A 16,089-nucleotide genomic window follows, 5' to 3' on the forward strand; every position below is an offset into this window, starting at 1 on the left:
CTGAAAGTAAGACTTGACAATAAGCTCATGCACAATTTAGCTTCATCTACATACATAATTTAATTTTATTGATCCCACATTGGGGAAGTTAATATCTGCAGTCACAGTGTGATGCACGAGATAGCGAGAGATAGCGTAACGTGTCTTACTCAGGGACACACTTGGTGCTCTGATGGGCTTGAACCTGGGTCTGCATTTGACCCATCCCCTGGGGGAGCAGTGGGCCGCTGTATGCATACTCATATACCCACATATTCACCCATAGACACTATCAAATCAAGTTACTTTGTACACAAATACAACTCCTATAGACTGCTGCAGACATACAGTATATACGTATGTGAGTGATGTCTGTGAGGAGGCCCTGCAGCGTCGTGTCCCAACTTCCCTTAAATTTTTTCAGCTTTATATGACAAAAAAAAAAAACAAATTTGAATGTGTTTTTCCTTCTGAGAACAAGACGGTGGAAACTAAGGTACGTTTTCAGCATTGAACACATTGATATGGTTAATTCCTCCTGTTTGTTTGCTGATAAATGTTTATACTAATGTTTTAGTCTTTAACATTTACACGAGTCACAGTAACATCAAGTAGATTTGCAGCAGATTCTATCACATCTCCTCATGTTCGTTATTAGTACTGTAACTGTCTCTATTTTCATTGTGCGATGCTTCTTTTAAAATTCATTTAAGCAATTTGCGTCGCAGAAACATGAAGCTCTCTGACCTTAGAGTTTTTTTGCATTCACCTCTTTATTTTGAAAACTAAACCGGAAGTGCTAGGTTAGCATCAACGGATCAGGCTAGAGGTAAACAGTCTTGTCTTTGCAGGTATGTTCCTCTGAAACGTGTGTTTTACGTTTTTTTTTAAGTTGTTTATTTTCCAGCTATAAAACGGTTCGTTTTAATTCCTTGGTCTAATACGCGAACAGCTAATAACATGAAATTAAATAAATTAAATTGGTAGCTAGCTACTCTATAGCTAACTAGCTAACACATGGGAAATGAACCGATGAGCAAATGTACCATTACACAGGTTTGTGCATCCGTAGTATAAACCTTATTTCAACTAATATTTTCTTATCATCCAAGAATTCTCTTAGCTTTAGGTGAGCGTCCTGCCAGGCGTCCTCTCCGTATAATGCTAGTTAGCACAATTCAAATGTGAATCAAGTGCTTTACGTAAACAAAAGAATGGTTCGAGAAAGATTTTACCAAAAAAATGAACAAAAATTAATAGTTGAAACATCAATAAAGGAGCAGTTCGTGAGGAATCTTTGTGAGGATCTTGTATGTTTACTTAAAATGTTTGATGCCCGACGAATATCTACCGTTTTGAAGCTGCTGTACTTTGTCTAATAGGACGTTGAGTTCATCGCAAACTGCACTTATCAGAATCGTTGATTAATAGGAAATTTAGAATCTTGTTAAAAACTATTCGTTATTTGTAAGCTTGTCGTGTTTTGATTAAAGTGTAACTGCATGTTGGTCCTAATGAGAAGCTGTGCATGTTGTTTTGCTCATCCAGGACATATGTGATAGTTATGAGGAGTGATGGACAACCAGACAGCAAATAGGAACCAGCCACCCTGTCAGTCATGGTTGGGCCAGAATGTCTGGCCTACACCTTCTACTCAAGGACCTTTTCTCAACAAACCAACTAACACGCAGCATCTCAGCACCGGCTTGTCTTCTTCCCAGAGATCCTTCTTCGACCCCCTCCAGGTGTCGAATCAGAACTGTGTCAGCGAGCTCAACTCCATATTATCAGGAAACCTCCATCAATCAAACCTATACAAAGCTCCTCACATCAGCAGCGGCCCATCGTCCACCACACTGTTTACTAACTGTTCTATCCCTAATACCTCCAACATTATGTCTTTTAATCAACACACTTCATCAATGCTCCCAACTCCAAGCAAAGGAAAAACTGTACCCACCAAATCTCATTCCCAACAAAACCAAGGACTACAGCCCCAGCATTTACCTTTTCATTCATCTCACAACTCGTATAAAGCATCTTTTCAACTTCCAGTAGAAAATCAGAATTTGCCACTTGGACTTCAAGATCTGTCCACATCTCTGCCATCATGTGGACAACGTCTAAATAGGCCTCAAGCTTCTTTTGAACAAGCACATGTGGACTCTGCTCTTTTTTCTGGCTCTACGTTTGGGAATGCCTTATCTTCATCTGAGGAGCAGCCTCAGTGGACGCCTTCATCTCACAGTAGGAGTGTGTTCTATTTGTTATGTGCTCAAAGATGAAAAGCTTTCATTTTTCTAAACATGTTGGGTTCTGTTTAATGTTTTATGTTTGTTGCTTGTTGATATTCTGTCTATACATTAATACTCTGGTTCTGTTCAACACTGGAGGTTGTCTCCTCCTTCCTCTTATGCAGTATAACTTGTCTTTTTCTCAGGAGTTGGTGAGAGGGCTGTTCCTGATGCAGCTGCTCATGTTAACAAAAAGCAAAAGGTCAATGTCACTCCACAAGTGAGGAAATTAACATCAAAATCTCTTACAAAAGAATGTGTTGTGGTACACTGTTCTCGTCTTTTTACATTTCTTTATGTCAGACACATGATACAGTATTCAATTTCTCAAGAGATTTTTACCCTAATCAGACTTTTACTTGTCTTAAGGTCGACAGTGAGAAACAACGTTCAGCAATTTTACATCAGCGCGCACAGCTACTTAAACAGCTGGCAGAGATGGATAAACTTGTGAGTGTTTTGAAGTAGTATCAAATATTATAATACCTCATATAGAGTGACTGTTTTCTAATACAGTTACTGTGGATCTTTTTTCCTCAAAGCTGGAGAAGATACCTCAAGATGGCTGCAGTGCTCAGGAGTCTCCACCTCATTTAGCTGATCAGGTATGTTTGTTGATTCATTTGCACAACAAGTAAATAAATTTATGCAAACATGTAAAACAAAGACTATTCTACACTCTTAGTCTCCATCTATCTCTGATTCACTTCCATGTGAACAAACTGAGACAAGTGATGCACAGCAGATTCACTCTGAAGAAGAGGTACTTGTAGCACCTTGTTCACTGGCTGTGTATCACTATATATCACTGATCATCTTTATTGATTGCGTTCTCCAGTCACAGTCACTTCCTGAAGAAGATTGTTTATCACCTGATTCCTGTGATGAACGAGAACAGGAGACTTCTGATGTGCCAGACAATCAGTCTTTCTCAGGAGAATCAGAGGTAGTTATCTTAATGCTGTTTTTATAGTACAGCGAGGGATTAAATTAACATATTAATAGGTTACTGACTTGTTTCATCTTGAGTTCAAGCATCTATGTGCTTGATGCAGTGAAGGTCCAGATTTCCTACAAATTAATGATTATTTGTACTGGGAGCTTTGGAAATTGATTGCATATCAGCTGGTTTAATTAAGACAAGTCTTCTGACTCAGCTTAGTGAAGCTCAGGAGCTTTTGAGCACTGTGCCTAAAATTATTTACATGTTTTAGGACCATTATATTATCATTTTCATTCATTATTATTTTTTTGGATTTTGTTTTTTCTGACAAAGGAAAATGCCTCAGATGATGACTTTGATTATGGACCAGTTGGTGATGATGATTTCCCATCTGACAGTGACAGAGACTCAGCAGAAGAATCCAGTCACAGCAGTTCTTCCACCTTTGAGGGTGAAACCCCTCCTCAGCCAGCCAAAAAGCAGCCAACACCTGGAAGGTCTTTTCATAATGACAAAAACGCCAGTCCTGTAAGAGAAGCATGTGACACTGGTCCAAAGCCCTCTGAGATTGTTGTCTTGCCGTCAGATGCGAATGAAAGTCGTTACAGCAAGAGGAATTACTGTTTGTTCTGCTCTCGGTTAGTAACTAAAATGGCACGACATTTAGAGAACGTTCACAGTGACAGAGCTGAGGTTGCAGTTGCGTTTCAGTATCCAAAAAAGTCAAAGGAAAGAAAGATGATATGGAACAAGCTTAGAAACGAAGGGAACTTTGCACATAACAAAGAAGTACTAAAAACTGGGAAAGGAAAACTTGCTGTACGAGTAAGACCGAAACAGCAATCGAAAGTCACAGACTATATTCATTGTCTTTACTGTCGTGGTCTTTTTGGGAAAAAATTTATGTTTAAACATATGAAGAATTGCCCAGAGAAGAAGAAAAGGAATGAAAATGAACCTCGGCTAGGAAGACAGTCTATAGCCCTGCGGTGTGTGCTGGAGGCTTCAGAAAACATTGAAATGAGTGACGGTCTGAGGAAGGTTCTCTGTGGGATGCTGTATGACGACGTTACTCAAACCATCATAAATGACAAGATTATTTTGCAGTTTGGAGAGCAAATGTTTAGTCATTACAGCACCGATGCAAAGAAGAATGGCTACCTCAAACAAAACCTTCGTCATTTAGGAAGACTTGTGCTCGAAGCTGCAAAGACAACCCCCCTGAAGAACCTGGAGGAATTTTTCTGCCTCTCAAGCTTCCGACATGTGGTGTCCACAGTGAACGTCCTGGCAGGATATGATGCCGAAAGCAAAACCTACAAAGTTCCTTCCCTGGCCCTTAAGCTTGGCTACCACCTGCAGAAGGCCTGCAGCATTGTTCAGGAAAATGCAGTGAAGAGCGGTGACGACAACATGGCAGAATCTGCACGACGGTTCCTCTCTGCGTACGAGAAGAAGTGGAATAAACTTGTTTCTGTTGGTGCACTATCGACTTTAAGGGAAAGTAAGTTGGTTACAGAGGCTCAGAATGTTCCAAATGTCCAAGATGTGAAGCGCCTGTTTTTCCACATTGAAAATGATGCTGTTCTCATTGAGAACAAATTCAGAGAGACGCCTTCAACTAAAAACTACTCTGCTCTGGCAAAAGTAATACTTGCTCAAACAATCCTTTTCAACAGGAGGACCGGATTAGAGGTGTCCTCAATGAACGTAGCACAGTTTGCTTCTCTCAAAAAGTCAGAGATCGTTGATGACATGGACATAACTGTATCGGATTTGGAAAGGACCATGTGTGGCTTCTTCAGCAGAGTTGACATACGAGGGAACACTGGAAGAATTGTGCCCATTTTGCTCAAGCCATCATTTGTGTGCGCTTTGGAGCTCCTCATCAAGGTTCGTGAGAAATGTGAGGTCCCCAGCCAGAATGAATACCTGTTTGGACGCCCCCACACGCTGTCTGCCTACAGCGGGGCAGCATGCATCCAGAATTATGTGAAGGAATGTGGACTCACAAACACCAAGGCCTTGATGCTGCGAAACATACAGAAGCATTATGGAACAATGCTGCAGATAATGTCACTGAATGAAGAAGAGGCCTATCAGGTTCTAGGCCCCGACAATCAAGTCCAAGCTCTTCGGCAGAATATCAACATGCGGCTGGATGATGAAATTGGTGTGTTTCTGATTTTACGGTATAAATGCCAAAATATGTAGTATTCAGTTTTTGATTAATAAGACTACATTTTAACTTTTAGGTTGAGAAGCATGAACTTTAAGGTTCATGTTTCTCAACTCTGCCCAAACTGAATTTGATGCCCAAACATTATAAGAATACATAGTATTTAGTTCTTTGACTAATAAGACTAAATTAGATGTTAACTTTCTAAAACAAAATGCATTTGAAGATTAATCACCTTTCCCCAGAATTGTTTAATTATTCTTAAAACTCAGAAACTCTTTCTGCTCACAGGCTCCCAAAATATGGCTGAGCATCTGTTCAGTAACCAGTACCAGACTCTACATACAAAGTCTGTCAAATCCCGGAGCAAAGGTAGTATTGGTGACCATTAACTGTTCTTTAAGTCACTACTTTGATAATGTGCCATACATTTACAAAGAGCTGTCTTTGTTTTGTCTTCTCAGGCTCCCAAATCAAGGACAAACGTAAATGGGGGGAAGCAGAAGTAAAAGCTGTAGAAAAACACTTGATGCGTTTCATCCAAGAACACAAGGTGCCTCAGAAGGACGACTGCCTGGCGTGTCTGTCGGCTGAGCCAGGCGCACTGAGGAAACGCACGTGGAAAGCTGTAAAAGACTACGTGAGGAACAGGAGCATCACCTTACAAAGACAAGGCGGCTTTCCCAAGGCTTCGTCTACTAACAGGCCTCAGCAAGTGAAACGACGCCATGAAACACGACACACAACAAAGACCCGTAAGACAGCACCTTCAGGATCTGCCAAACCCAAGGAAAAAGGTTCTGATGGGGATCATTCAATCTTTACTAGAAACTCTTGTTTATACTAGAAGTTTTTTTAAATTGATTTTGTATTTTATTTTTCATTCTCACAGGCCCCAAAAAGAAGGACAAACATAAATGGGGGGAAGAGGAGGTTCAGGCCGTAGAACGACACATGATGCGTTTCATTCGAGGACACAAGGTGCCTCAGAAAGACGACTGCTTGAAGTGTCTTTCAGCTGAGACGGACGCGCTAAAGACACGTACGTGGAAAGGAGTGAAGGACTACGTCAGGAACAGGATCATCGCCCTGCAAAGAATTGGCAGCTCCTCCATGACTTTACATACAAACAGTACAAACACTAACAGGCGTCAGAAAATGAAACAAACACAGAAGACACCACGAACAAGACAGGTCAACGTAACAGCACCTTCAAGACCTGTTACATCCAAGGATACAGGTACACATGGCTGGTATAAATGTAGGCATTTAGCTGGTTTTATGTGGCCGCATCGACAAATGTTATATAGACAGTAAGTTTGTATTAATAGAACTCATTAGACAGGTTTTAGGGGAAAATGGAGCAAGTTCAACCTACTGAGCTACACAGCTACTATAAATAGTCTTATTACTTCTGGGATTACTACAACATGGAATTTATAAAACCTGATTTGTTTTTACCTTTTGTTCTCACAGGCTCCACAAATAAGGACAAACACAAATGGGGGGAAGAGGAGGTTCAAGCCGTAGAGAGACACATGATGCATTTCATCCATGAACACAAGGTGCCTCAGAAAGACGACTGCTTGAAGTGTCTTTCAGCTGAGCCGGAGGCGCTGAGGGCACGTACGTGGAAAGGTGTGAAGGACTACGTCAGGAACAGGATTACATCACTGAAAAGACAGGGAGATTCTTCCTGGGCTTCGTAGTCACAGTTGTGCGTCCGAACAAGCAGAATCACATCACATCACATCACTGTGCATTATTAGCAGCAATGGTAGATGTGACGACAACAGACAAACTTTAGGCAGTTTGCTTTGTTTACTTTAACTTTACTTTTTGCTTTGTTTTACTTTCTTTTTTATCTCACTGGTTGATTTTTACATTTTTACATTTCACTTTCAGCAATTTCCATCAATTGTTTTCCATCATCACAAAACTGAGGATTACCAGGAACAAGGTGCAATTCTAGTTTACTACTGTTCTGACAGCACTGTAGAGTTATATTCAACAGTGTGTTTCACATTTTATTGAAATCGTTCATACAGAGACTCAATGCTACTGTTGAACAAATTTAGTTATATAACAAACTTCTGTTTAAGTGGACCAAGTTATCTGGCATCCAGCAATAAAACTGGCGTAAAACAGTTTATTAATAAAAAAAGCCACAGTTACTCATTAGTCTGTTTACTTGTGTTGGGTGTTTTTTTAAGTATGTAACGTCTACGGACATCAAACATAAAGTGGGAATGTGCTACACGTTTTTATTTCAACGCTTTTACTCTGACGAGGAGGAGCGGAAGTTGGATTGTGTGATCAAAACTAACGAGACGTTGGCGTCGCCGAGGACTCCGGAAAATGACGGAACCGGTAAAGATGTAGCATTAATGTAAAAGGTTTCATAAATGTGGTAGGAAATGCGGGGTTAATAAAATAGTAGAAGGGACGTCTCGTTTTAATGGAAGGAGCTCCGCTTCCGTCGCTGCAGAGGGACGCCAAAATTTACGGTTCCACAGACCCAGAGCCCGTTATTTGGCATCCAAAGGTATAAGGTTTATTTTGCCTCCATCAGAATGAGGTTGTTTCTTCCTCAAACCGGCTTTTCTGCTCCATCCTGTTTGCAGCTTCAGCGTAACGTCAGCTCCACAGTCAAAAGCACCGTTGTGGGCTAATACTAGCAAACTAGCTAGTGTTACTGAAAACGCGCAGAGAAACCCGCTCGACATGATTGCAGGTGATTTGCTCTTGATGCATTAACATCACGTATTGACGGTGGCTGTTTAGCTTCGCTACGTGTTAAAGCAACATTCTGATGTGACCCGCGGCTGCTGTTAGCAAGACATTTATGTAAAGGAAACTCACATAAAGCTAAACGTTGTTTAATGCCGTTTGCAGAAACATTTAGTTGTCTGTATTAGCAGCTGTCATTTTTCAAATTCCGGTCTGTGATGAAGGAAAACGTTAAGAAGCGCATCGATGTAGGCAGTGGGGTAATTTGTGTTCATCTGCGTTGCCTGTCTAGATCCCGCCTCCAAGAGAAAATCAACCAATCAAGGATGAGTTTGGAGAATGATGGATGTCCACAGAGCCAATCAGATCCATACCCGCTTCCAGGTTACAACCTCCCCTCCCGGGCCCATCTACAACCCTCCGCCCAGCTTCCAGCTCCTCAGCCTGGGCTCAGCTTCTGACCAGACACCGTGTTACATCAACCCACAGTCCAACCAGAGCTCCCAGAGAGACCGTAGCACTCCTCACAATATAATCTATAGCCATAATGCTGATGGGAGTGTGCAGCAAATCATTCCCAATGCTCCTGTTTCATCCATGATTCAACCTGGAAGGCAAGGGAAAAATATACCTCCATGTTTTCTTCCTTCAGTGAATGAGGGCATGCAGCGCTGCAGCCCTCAACAAATGCCACACTACTCCCCCCACAGCCCTCACCAAGCAATATCTGCCGCTTTCCAGCCTCCATTTATGCACCAGATGTCACTAAATGGGCCTCAGTCCCCAGTTCAGAAACAGCCGCCCTTTGGCTCCTCATCCTTTACACCATGTGGAGGTGAAGGAAGTTCTCATCCACTGGCAGTTCAGTTGACTACCACAGGTTAGTCCTGTGGTGTGTGCCAATGGTGTGTACATTGGTTATTTCATAAAAAAATATATTTTATACTTTAATATCTGATCAACATTTGTGTTTTAACCTCAGGAACCATAAGTGACTTTATTACCAATGCTGCACAGGAAAGAATCATCACACCACAGGTATGTAGAGATTTAGCCTAAAGTAGCTGCTGCATCTGTATGCTGCTGCCATGCAGTTCAGATACTGTAGTTGGAACATCAAGGTGTTAGAATTTTTATACTTCACCGAAACCTTCTCTTTGCAGTCTCCTATCTCTGAGTCTCGTTATGGCCTTGACCCTGAGCTGTTGCCTAGTGTGGTAAGTTTCCACTCTTCCATTAGTATTTTTTATTGAAGGGCTGTGCAGCTTTATTTCCTGCTTTTTTAGACACTTACATTCAGAGTTACACACAATGGTCTCATCTTAAGGCAGAGCATTGTCTGACAAGTTATATGCAGTGTATGAGTTGGTGAGTTTAGATGCTTTTTTTATTAAGAGAATGGGAAATGTCTGCAGGTGAGTGTGAAAACTAACTGTTAGCTCTACTAGTGTTCACAAGGTTTCTGTTCTGTCCCAGGTGAAGGTGATGGAAGAGGACAGGGCGGAGTGGGAGGGCAAGGTCTTTGTCTCTGAGCCTTTTTCTCGCCTTCCTCCTCTGGCAACTACTTCCTGTATCATAGAAGACAATGGTAAACACACACTGACATATGCTGAACATATACATATGCTCGATGTAGATGCTTAACAATGCACAGAGATTACTAACAGTATGTTCTGTCTACCTTTATGCTAACATATTACACAATGAGAAATATAGTGTCATGGAACCTACTACTGTTAATTATTAACAATTGTAGATGCATGTGGGGGGTTCAAATGAATGGACTGTGGTCCCATTTTAACCTGAGGCTACTGGTGTTCTCAAATTGCTGCTATGAATCAAGGTTATTTTATACTTTCTCAGAGCTCCTACAGCAGACATCAGTTTTTATTAAGGGTAAAAACGTCACTAAATAGTTTTATTCCAGGTTAAACTCTCATGCTCTGTTAAACCATTAAAGCAGTCGCACCGTTCTTGACTTCATCTTTGTTGACCTGTAGGTAATGCAAGTCCCTTTGCCATCCGCTCCACCTGTTACTGTGTTCCCTGTGAAGGACAGACTGCCCTGCTCAGCCGCTTGCCGATGGGAGCCCTCGTCACTCCTCTGGCAAAACAAAATGCTGGAGAGGTTTGTGGTTAAACGTACAGAGACTCTGAATATGCAAAAAGCTGTGCATGCATTTGGTTTTTTTGTAGTTGATTTTCATGATGTGAGGGCGGCACGGTGGTGCGGTGGGTAGCACTGTCGCCTCACAGCAAGAAGTTCGATTCCCAGAGGCGGCCCTGGTGCCTTTCTGTGTGGAGTTTGAACGTTCTCCCCGTGTTTGCGTGGGTTCTCTCCGGGTTCTCCGGCTTCCTCCCACAGTCCAAAGACGTGCATTAGGTTGATTGGCTTCTCTCCATTGCCTGTAGGTGTGAGTGTGTGTGTGAATGGTTGTCTGTCTATGTGTTGCCCTGCGATGGACTGGCGACCCGTCCAGGGTGTACCCTGGCTCCAGCACCCCCGTGACCCCGCACTAGGGAGTAAGCGGTTAAGAAAATGGATGGATGGATTTTCATGATGTATAAATATGATTGAATCTATTTGTTTCTTTAGAAGCCCCTCCTTGTGTGCAACCAGTCAGAATGTATTATTGGTTGTCGCTGCTGTGGAGCCTCCATGTGTCCAGCGATGGACTGGCAGGACTGTGGCCAGAGGTTTTACTGCCCCTTCTGTGGGAAACTCACTGAAGGTAAGACTTGACAATAAGATGATGCGCATGCCCACAATGTAACTTGATCTATAGTTCAACAGTGTTTGAGTTAGAAAAGCCAGGTTCCAACAATGTTTATGTGCTGTTAAAGCATATGTAGATAAACGTACACAGACAGCAAAGTTATCATATTGCATTCATTACATTGTCTTGACGCCTCAGTGCCGTGGCAACACTACCAGCCGACCAAAGGGGTGAACGGGGATCGGGTCGATAAAGACAAACGACCTGAGCTCAGTATGGGATCATATGAAATACTCAACACACAGAAGGTTAATTTCATGTTTGCTATTTCAACATTATTAGATTCATTCATTTCCCAACACCTATAACTTAAACCAAAACTGGAAAAACTCTGGAATGTTTGAACATCTCTCAGGATGAACCTGCTGCACTGGTTCTAGCCATCGATGTGTCTGCCACAGCTTTAAGACAAGGACATCTAGAGTTTGTGACACAACAAATACACACTCTGCTTACGTCTATAAACAGGTAAACACACACACGGCCCTTCAAAGTCGGCTCAGTAGCATCTATTAGTAAAAATGATGTGACAGTCGATGGGTTTCACTCGTTCATGCAGAGAGGATGGGGATGCCTCAGACATCCGTGTTGGGTTGATGACATACGACAGCAGGATCCACCTGTATGACCTCAGCCCCGTCCTGACTCGCCCACACATGCTAGTCATTACAGAGACAGAGGATCTGCAGCTTCCTGTGAGGGAGGGGCTTCTGGTCTCCCTCAAAGAATGCATGGATGGTATCGACAGGTAACAGACATCTCTAATAATTTTTGTGTAGAGATTTCATGACTGTCTTTAATTCAGTCAGTTTATCATCTGTATGTTTAGTGTGTTGCAGTTAATTCCCCAGTTCAGCCCAGAAAGCGATGACCCGACAGGAGTTTCCATGGATCTACCTGTTAAAGCAGGGCTGGCTGTGTTACAGGTTGGTAACAAAGGCCCATCATTTGTGTTGCAAACAAAAAGGTCTTCATATGTTGTTGTAATTTTTTTTTTTTTTTGCTTGTAGACTCTGAATTGTCCTGGCAAACTGCTGATCTTCCACACTGCTCCTCTGATTGAGATGGGACTCAAAAACACTTCCTCAGGGTTCTTTGGCTGCCACAAACCAAAGGTGCATAGCAAAATGCATGTGTGTCTAGTCATACTGTACCAAGCTGCAGTTATAGTTGCACCAGTTCCCAACCCTTTGTTTTTCCCAGTCCATCTTTCAGCCGTCAGAGTTTGCCGTCTCACTGGCCAAGGAGTGCATCCATCAGGGCTGCGGCGTTCACCTGTTTGTCCTCTCCCAGCAAAACGTGGGGGGCGCGTGGCCGGGACACGTTCCATATCTAACAGGTGGAGCACTGCACAAGTACAGCCATTTACAGGTACGTCAGCAGCTTTTCTTCATATGAGTAACGTCTAATTCAAATCTGCCTTCAAGTGAAGTAAAGTTAACAAATTAACTAAACTAATTTAAGTATCACACAGTTTTTAGGCTCTGAATGCTGAGATTTTTGCCAACTAGGATCCAGAGTAGGACGTGATCTATTCAGTCGGCATCCTAGCACTGATTAAATTAGCAAGTGGTAATTGGTGGTTTTTAAAAGTGCCAAAAGTTTATTTTACCAAACTGGCTTCTCATCGGATTCTTGGAATTAATCTGAATAAACATTTGTCCTTAAATGTTGGAAGCAATAAAATCCAAAAAAAGCTTAAAATTTTAAGCTGTTTGTGATTTACACTTTTTCCATTAAAGTCTTGATATGAGGATCAGGAGCACGCTGAGCACGTGTTTCGTTTTTATTCCTATTACAGGGAGAGCTGGACAGAGAGCGTTTCAGCACTGACCTAAAGACGATCGTAGAAACCGATACAGGCTTCAAGGCTGAGCTTCGGATATTTGTCAGCAAAGGTGAGACGTGTTTAGTGAGATTGTGCAGCGACAGACAGTTTTAACCTACAGTAAACAATGATTCCACTTCCTCTCAACAGATCTACGCGTGTCCGGCTCTTACGGACTATTTGTCCCCGGTCCTAGTCCCAGTCAGGTTGCCATGGCAACCCTTGATGAACGGACAACAGTGGCGGTAGAGCTAGCACACAGCAGGGCTCTGGATGAGACGAGAGGTGCAGCCATACAGGTGTTTGATATCATGATCATACTGCAGCACCTATATCGTCTAACACGTGTGTCACTGTGTAACTCACATTCTTCTGTCTTGTGTGTTTCAGGCCGTCTTATCTTACACAACCCAGAATGGGGACATGAGGACCAGGGTTCACACTCTGACCCTGCGTTGCTCACGTCAGCTCCAGGACACGTTCAGGCTTTTTCAGGCTCAGACACTGCTTACCTTTTACTGCAAGAAGAGTAAGAGACTAACGCTGTAAACGTAATGTGTTACACATAACTAATAATCATCAGCAGCTCAAAGCCCAGGTGACAGTAGTTTAGTTATTCTAAAATGATTGTGATGTGGTTGTGCAGTGTACTGTTCAGTGTTGGAACGACCCCTGCAGGAACTGAGGGAGGAGCTGCAGACGGACGTGACCGAGGCGCTGGCGTCGTACCGCAAACACTGCTGCTCTGCTTCTGTGTCAGCTGGACAGGTGAGCATTCAGAAACTTTCATTTTTATAGATATTTCTGTTCATTGTGTTGAGCCTAACCAGGGCATACAGTAGACAGAGCTTTATATTAAGTATTAGATATTTATTTATATTAATATTTATTTATTTTTATTTTTATTTTCCTTCTTTTACCATATGTGCTCTGTGTGTGTCCTGTAGCTAGTCCTTCCTCAGTACCTGCGAGCTCTTCCTGTTTACATCAACAGTCTGAGGAAGAGCGAGGTGCTGCTGCCGGGTCTCAGGAGCTCGGTCCACCAGCGGCTGCAGCAGCGCTGCCAGGTGCTCAGCATGGACACCTGCAGCACCACCACACACTTCTACCCTCATCTGCTGCCTCTGGTAAGGCCAAGTAAAATAAAAGGCCTGAGTCATGATGTGTAGTCTTATACTATATATTCCCCCAACTACAGGCTACTATTAGGAGCACATTCTGAACATGATTTGCGACGTTTGTATATATCATGTTTCAATCCTCCAAAGAAAGGTTTTAGCTAAATGTTTGCTCATGTTTGCTCTTTGTTCTCCTGCAGCCGCTGTCGGCTGATGGCTCCAACCCTCCGAGCCCAGTGGACGTGCTGCGCTGCTGTAGTGCCTCCCTGGAGCCCAGAGGCCTGTATTTAGTCCATGCACCCCTCACCCTGCTGCTCTGGGTAGGCACCCAGGTTCCGATACGCACCCTGGTCGAGCTCTTCAACACCAGCTGCTTCTCCTCACTGCCCTCTGGAGAGGTAGGAGGTGCACGCAGAAGGACATGTTTCCCCAAGTGGAACATGTGCAGTTTAAGAAAAATAATAAATAGTCTAATACTTAAATCTACAAAAGGTATCTGAAGGCTTGTGTTCAGGTTGGGGTGGGTCAGAGGTCATCTTGTTTCCACACTATTCAGCTTGGGAGGAAAACAGCTGCTAGATGGACATTTGCAGGAGGTTGTTGCACTGTACCTGACAGACTCCATCATAGTCTAAAGCCTATAATCAGCTCTGTTGTCCTGAGGGTGTGTAGCTGCAGGCTGTTGCTGGACTAGGCCAACCCAAACAGCTCGTTGAAAGTATTGCATTTCTAAGTGGCTAGAAATTGGACTGTATCGCTGCACTGTTTGTCTGTTTCTGATTTTGTCTGTGTCTGTGTGTTTGCTCAGACCAAGCTGCCGATTCTGGACAACCCTCTGTCAGTCAAAATTCAATCCTTCATCAACACGCTGAACTCCAAGGCTCCCTGGGCTCGCAAGGTAGCTTTATTTAGCTACTGTCTATGTAAATAACATGGTTAATGAATGTCAGTGTGTTGACAGATAGCACAACTGCTAGTAGCTGCTGTTGAGACTGTCTTACTGTCTCAGCTGTGGGTGGTGAAGCAGGGTGACACCTGTGAGGAGGCCCTGCAGCGTCACCTGGTGGAGGACAAGAGTCCCAACGGAGGAGCGTCCTACGCAGACTTTCTCTACCACCTTCATGTCAACTCTGTACGGATGCTGCAGTGACTGAACACACATGGTCTGAGTCAAAATTATCTAAAAGATGAAGCAGAGGCAGGAGAATGAGATGCATGAAGACCTTTAAGTAGATAGATCTTTTTTTCTTTTTCTGTGTGTGTGTGTGTGTGTGTGTGTGTGTGTGTGTGTGTGTGTGTGTGTGTGTGTGTGTGTGTGTGTGTGTGTGTGTGTGTGTGTGTGTGTGCATAATCCTATGTAAATAAATAAAAGCTGTAATTAACCTTAAACCTTTATGTTTTTTTGTGCTGCATTTCATCTGAGATACTTTTGACATTGATTGCATCCAAATGTGACAAGCAGTGAAGCGGAATCTTACATGTCATTATGTAATTGCTGATTAAAATGTGACTCAGGAAGCCGAAGGAGTAAATTTCTAATGATTCCCAGTGTCTAATAAAACTAATTAGCAGCAATTCTGTTGCTGTGAGCATGTGGCTGGAGCTGGGTGGAGCTGGGTGGAGCTGGGCGTCTGTAGCCCTTCTGTTGTGTTATTGCGGCCTTTATGCAATATCTGCAGAAAGAACAGAAAAAAGGTAATTATTCAAAACTCTAATGTTTACATGTTCATTAATGAGGCAGAAATTTAACCATCTAATCATCCATCAGTGTTTCACAACCAGAGAAAGGTGAGTTGAATCAGTGCAGTAAATTTTTATCCAGCAAGTAGTAGTTGGTTTTGTACAGAACAATACAATTAAAGATCATCTCACCTTCAGTACTACTCTCCAAACTCCAAACACAAAGCTTTTATTTTTATGATATATTTTTGATAAATGTTCTGTACTAATCTTTGTACTCTTCCCTCACAAGAAGGTCCTGTATTGAGTTCCAGGGTCGCACAGGTGCCTTTCTACTGTATGTGGTTTACATGTTCTCTGCACGTGTTTCCTGCCACAGTCTAAAATCATGTAATTAGTGTGACTGACTTCATGTGGAAGTGGCTGTCTGTGTATTTATGTGTACCTACCCTGGGTGAACCCCGCCTCCAGCCTGATTGTAAGCTGGGATAGGCTCCAGCAAACACCTGACCCTCACATGGCAGATAATGAGTGAGTGTTCATCTTCCTGTGACGCCACTG

The 16,089-nt window shown here is 42.8% G+C and overlaps 2 protein-coding genes across 6 annotated transcripts; both read left to right on the plus strand.

Moving 5' to 3' along the window:
* The first annotated feature begins 718 nt into the window (after nucleotides 1-718).
* Nucleotides 719-7,576, plus strand: LOC114861677 (uncharacterized). Of its 4 annotated transcripts, none has more exons than XM_029161167.3 (12): nucleotides 719-830; nucleotides 1,528-2,232; nucleotides 2,420-2,493; nucleotides 2,643-2,723; nucleotides 2,816-2,878; nucleotides 2,959-3,036; nucleotides 3,112-3,219; nucleotides 3,550-5,389; nucleotides 5,687-5,767; nucleotides 5,860-6,192; nucleotides 6,288-6,635; nucleotides 6,872-7,576. In XM_029161167.3, exons 2-12 carry the CDS (start codon nucleotides 1,554-1,556, stop codon nucleotides 7,102-7,104), a joined length of 3,918 nt encoding a protein of 1,305 aa, XP_029017000.1. In that variant the 5' UTR covers nucleotides 719-830; nucleotides 1,528-1,553; the 3' UTR covers nucleotides 7,105-7,576. The 4 variants fall into 4 exon arrangements, with proteins under 4 accessions (XP_029017000.1, XP_040928110.1, XP_040928108.1 ...); XM_041072176.2 differs by lacking the exon at nucleotides 719-830 and adding an exon at nucleotides 874-1,278 and having other exon boundaries at nucleotides 5,860-6,150; XM_041072174.2 differs by lacking the exon at nucleotides 719-830 and adding an exon at nucleotides 879-1,278.
* Nucleotides 7,577-7,723: 147 nt separating this feature from the next.
* Nucleotides 7,724-15,368, plus strand: si:dkey-13n15.2 (protein transport protein Sec24C). Of its 2 annotated transcripts, none has more exons than XM_055511503.1 (22): nucleotides 7,724-7,940; nucleotides 8,020-8,129; nucleotides 8,418-9,005; nucleotides 9,108-9,163; nucleotides 9,289-9,342; nucleotides 9,602-9,713; nucleotides 10,126-10,253; nucleotides 10,722-10,857; nucleotides 11,041-11,150; nucleotides 11,258-11,370; nucleotides 11,462-11,650; nucleotides 11,732-11,828; nucleotides 11,913-12,017; nucleotides 12,106-12,273; nucleotides 12,704-12,800; nucleotides 12,881-13,029; nucleotides 13,121-13,259; nucleotides 13,377-13,498; nucleotides 13,678-13,857; nucleotides 14,049-14,246; nucleotides 14,657-14,746; nucleotides 14,810-15,368. In XM_055511503.1, the coding sequence occupies exons 3-22, from the start codon at nucleotides 8,465-8,467 to the stop codon at nucleotides 14,996-14,998; spliced, it is 2,973 nt and encodes a 990-aa protein (XP_055367478.1). In that variant the 5' UTR covers nucleotides 7,724-7,940; nucleotides 8,020-8,129; nucleotides 8,418-8,464; the 3' UTR covers nucleotides 14,999-15,368. The 2 variants fall into 2 exon arrangements, with proteins under 2 accessions (XP_055367478.1, XP_029017006.1); XM_029161173.3 differs by having other exon boundaries at nucleotides 14,858-15,368.
* The last annotated feature ends 721 nt before the right edge of the window (nucleotides 15,369-16,089 follow it).

This window comes from Betta splendens, chromosome 9, assembly GCF_900634795.4.
Source record: "Betta splendens chromosome 9, fBetSpl5.4, whole genome shotgun sequence".
NCBI lineage: Eukaryota > Metazoa > Chordata > Actinopteri > Anabantiformes > Osphronemidae > Betta > Betta splendens.

What these genes read in the sequence shown, in the direction of transcription:
- LOC114861677 (XM_029161167.3), top strand. Translation starts at nt 1,554, where the DNA reads ATGGACAACCAGACAGCAAATAGGAACCAGCCACCCTGTCAGTCATGG. An exon ending in AGGTCAATGTCACTCCACAA is followed by an intron (nt 2,494 to 2,642) that starts GTGAGGAAATTA and finishes ACTTGTCTTAAG; the next exon opens with GTCGACAGTGAGAAACAACG. An exon ending in TGCCAAACCCAAGGAAAAAG is followed by an intron (nt 6,193 to 6,287) that starts GTTCTGATGGGG and finishes TCATTCTCACAG; the next exon opens with GCCCCAAAAAGAAGGACAAA.
- si:dkey-13n15.2 (XM_055511503.1), top strand. Translation starts at nt 8,465, where the DNA reads ATGATGGATGTCCACAGAGCCAATCAGATCCATACCCGCTTCCAGGTT. An exon ending in TCGGATATTTGTCAGCAAAG is followed by an intron (nt 12,801 to 12,880) that starts GTGAGACGTGTT and finishes TCCTCTCAACAG; the next exon opens with ATCTACGCGTGTCCGGCTCT. An exon ending in CGAGAGGTGCAGCCATACAG is followed by an intron (nt 13,030 to 13,120) that starts GTGTTTGATATC and finishes TGTGTGTTTCAG; the next exon opens with GCCGTCTTATCTTACACAAC.